Here is a 3,224-nt window from a genome sequence, read left to right as displayed (position 1 = left end):
ACATACGTCATTCCTTTTTGTTTTTTTATAACATAAAGTGACAAACGAACAAGCGGCGACCTGATTTCGCCGAAATGGCGACGCAACCGCTGCCCGTTCCGCAATGCAGATGCGTTCCCTAACCCGAACAAAAGAGAGACGTACATAAACAGGACATTTGCCCTTCCTGTGCGTATCCTCCGCTGTCAAATTTTTTTCTTCCCATCCTTTCATCTTCAGAAAAGGGACTAAAATTATGCATCAGGTACCACTATCAGTCTGTACGCGGAATTGCTCCCACTTCACGCTTGTCTTGTGTGTGGTCAAATAGTAGTTTGGTAATGGTAGTTTTTGTAAAGACAAGATAAGGGTAAGCAGATTTGACGATAGTTTAGGCGTATAGGATATGTCCTTTCCCAATATGTGTACAATGATTTAAAAAAAAAGTAAGCAGCGCATCTGTGCGTGTTTGTAGGAAGCGTTCGTTTCGCTATTTCGGCGAAATCAAGTGACCACCTACGTTTGTTATCTTATTATTAAAAGAATTACAAATATGTTTGTAATGTATTTTAAGGTCCGATGTCGATGTCCAACGTGGTTTATCCTTCGCCGATGCCGCAAGGTTACCCCTACGTCAATCAATGCAGAATGGTGAGTTTTTAATTCTGATAGTAATTACTACTAATCTGCGTGTAGGAAGTGGTAGCCTGTGACTCAAAAAGCTATGTCAAATATCTCCTGGAATACGGATTACTGCTGTTCGGAAATATTCTTTTGATTTATATAACGACGTTTCGATTTTTTTAGTTTTTAACTATCTACCAAATCAGCGATTAACAAGTGGAATTGTGGACTTACTGTGGTTTGACTTATTCATCGTAATAAATCTAGATAAATGATGTATGTGTCAGGATGCGCCGCTGCAGCCGGTGTACCCGCAGCTGATGCCGCTGGAGGAGCACAAGCACGCCGGCGACAACACATTCCGCATCGGTACGTATGACATTATAAAAACTGTATTTTATTGTTTACATTTTGTAAAATTTTCAATTGCATGGACAAATTCAAATGCTTCAATGACAACGACGGCCTTTCGACGTTGGCTTTAATTGGTTTATGAGTAACCATGGCATTGCTTCATAGCTACTATTGGCAGCATTGTAGTTTTTGTCCCTTTCCCACACGAGGGCTTTTTCTTAAGTTTTTCAGCGTGAAAATGTACAACCAAAAGCGTGTTATAATTGTAGTGGGTTTTATTAAAAGATATTTAAAAAAATACCATGATTTCTGAAATCCTTTCTAACACCTTCGAATGCCTTTAGACAGTAATTTGATCCAATATTACAGATCCGAGTTACCCGTACGCGGCGGACTTCAGTGCAGCGTGCGGGGCGTGCGCGGGCGCCGGCGCCTGCGACCCCGCCATGCAACAACCTCCTCGCGGGTACACTTAAATATACATTTATTCATATACTAGCTTTTGTCCGCGACTCCGATCCTGTGGAAATAAGTGAGTAACCTATGTGTTCTTAGACTGTGATCTACATCTGCAAATTTTCACCAAGAATCGTACAGCAGTTCTGGAATACTTTGCATTTATAATGTTAGTAATATTGTGTTTCTCTCAGTGTAATAAGAGGTTTTTGAGTGGATGCCATCCCCATAAGGAATTAAAAAATATGAAATCTATATTATTCTTGCCTAGATCATCGACTGGTGACGCCTTACAATTTTTTTTATTGTTTGCATTTTTTCCAGTTACAACATGCCGTACGGGCAAGTGGAGATGCAGCAGTATCCTGTCGGCAACGTATTAGTTCCCCAGCAAGTACAGCACTATCCTATCGGGGTATGTATGAAAGTGATACTGTGTGATATATAGTTGTATCTTTCTCTCTGATCGTGAGTGACAGAGAACGGTATTGTGTAACATAAAGTGGCACTTCTGTTCGTAAGGACCTATCACTTATATATAGGATATATATAGGATAGCTATGGTGTTTTGTAACATACAGTGGGGATTCTCATTCTGTGAGAGACAGAGACAACGGTACTGTGTAGTATAAATATATAGTTGTACTTCTCACTCTGTTCGTAAGGGAAATATAGTTACGGTATTATGTAACATATAGTTGTACCTCTCACCCCGTTAGTGAGTGACAGAGATAGCTACAGTATTCTGTAACATGTAGTGGCACCTTTCAATCTGTTCGTGATGGACGGAAATAGCTAAGGTACTGTGTAACATATAGTGGTACCTCTTATTCTGTTCGTGAGGGTCAGAGATAGCTACAGTACCGTGTAATAAGTAGGCACTTCTCTATCTGTCCATGAGTGAGAGACAACGGTATTGTGTACCATATAATGGTACTTTTCATTTTGTTCATGAGTGAGAGAGACAGCGTGTGTTGCGCAGTACGGCGAGGCGGTGCAGTGGGGCGTGCAGCCGCAGCCCAAGCTGCTGGTGCAGGAGCTGTACCCGGTCGTCTACCCCAACGTCTACCCGCAGTACAACGTCGTCTATCCACCGGTACGCATAAGTCAAAGAGATTCATCAAATATATAGACGTGGCATACTTAATACTATACTTGAGACATTTTTCACATGATCCGTCAACGCTTTTTATTAATAGATACTCAAAACCACATGTCAATATAATTAGTTGTAATTAAAATTAATTGCCAATAGTTGTCATCAAATAATATTTAAATGTTTATATTTTTTGATACTGTTATTATAACAAAATATGGGTTTTATTATAATTTGGTACAATGTAGTTTAATGTCAATACAAGGACACAATGTCCCACTGAACTTGAGAACTGAAATAGTACCTTTCAGAGAAAGTACCGGTAAAAAAATTTGTTCGCTATGCCTCATCTATATATTCATTAATTGTCTATGATCTAATTATTAATCTGGAGTAAATCTTATTGGAATCGACCTTTTAAACACTACAGAAGTGAAGAAGTGTATACATGTCTAAGTCTAATCAGGCAATTTTAAGTTAGGAATCATTTTTTACTGAACATTACTAAATAAAGTAACTGTATTTATAAAGTAAACATTTTCAAATGAATGGTTCATCTAATTATTATATAATTTGTTATTATTTTACTCAGAATCCTTATTTCTTTCGAACCAGCTAAGTGTAAGCAAATGTAGTGGAATTATTCAATATAAAAAAAATTAAGACATATCTACTAACATTTCATAAATGAAACCATTGTTTTAATATAATAACT

General features: G+C 38.1%; 1 protein-coding gene across 1 annotated transcript in view; it reads left to right on the top strand.

Moving 5' to 3' along the window:
• The window catches only part of LOC106106943, a 34,984-nt gene that overhangs the window by 27,030 nt on the left and 4,730 nt on the right, over window positions 1-3,224 (top strand). Inside the window, exons 21-25 of the mRNA XM_013287602.1 lie at window positions 554-630; window positions 891-972; window positions 1,327-1,423; window positions 1,738-1,828; window positions 2,396-2,509. Coding sequence (XP_013143056.1) covers window positions 554-630; window positions 891-972; window positions 1,327-1,423; window positions 1,738-1,828; window positions 2,396-2,509 — 461 coding nt within the window. The remainder of the gene's footprint in view (window positions 1-553; window positions 631-890; window positions 973-1,326; window positions 1,424-1,737; window positions 1,829-2,395; window positions 2,510-3,224) is intronic.

The sequence above is a fragment of the Papilio polytes genome, unplaced genomic scaffold (genome assembly GCF_000836215.1).
Source record: "Papilio polytes unplaced genomic scaffold, Ppol_1.0 DF822067.1, whole genome shotgun sequence".
Classification (NCBI taxonomy): Eukaryota; Metazoa; Arthropoda; class Insecta; order Lepidoptera; family Papilionidae; genus Papilio; species Papilio polytes.
Note: the sequence above shows the minus strand (reverse complement) of the source record. Positions and strands in the feature narration are given on the sequence as shown.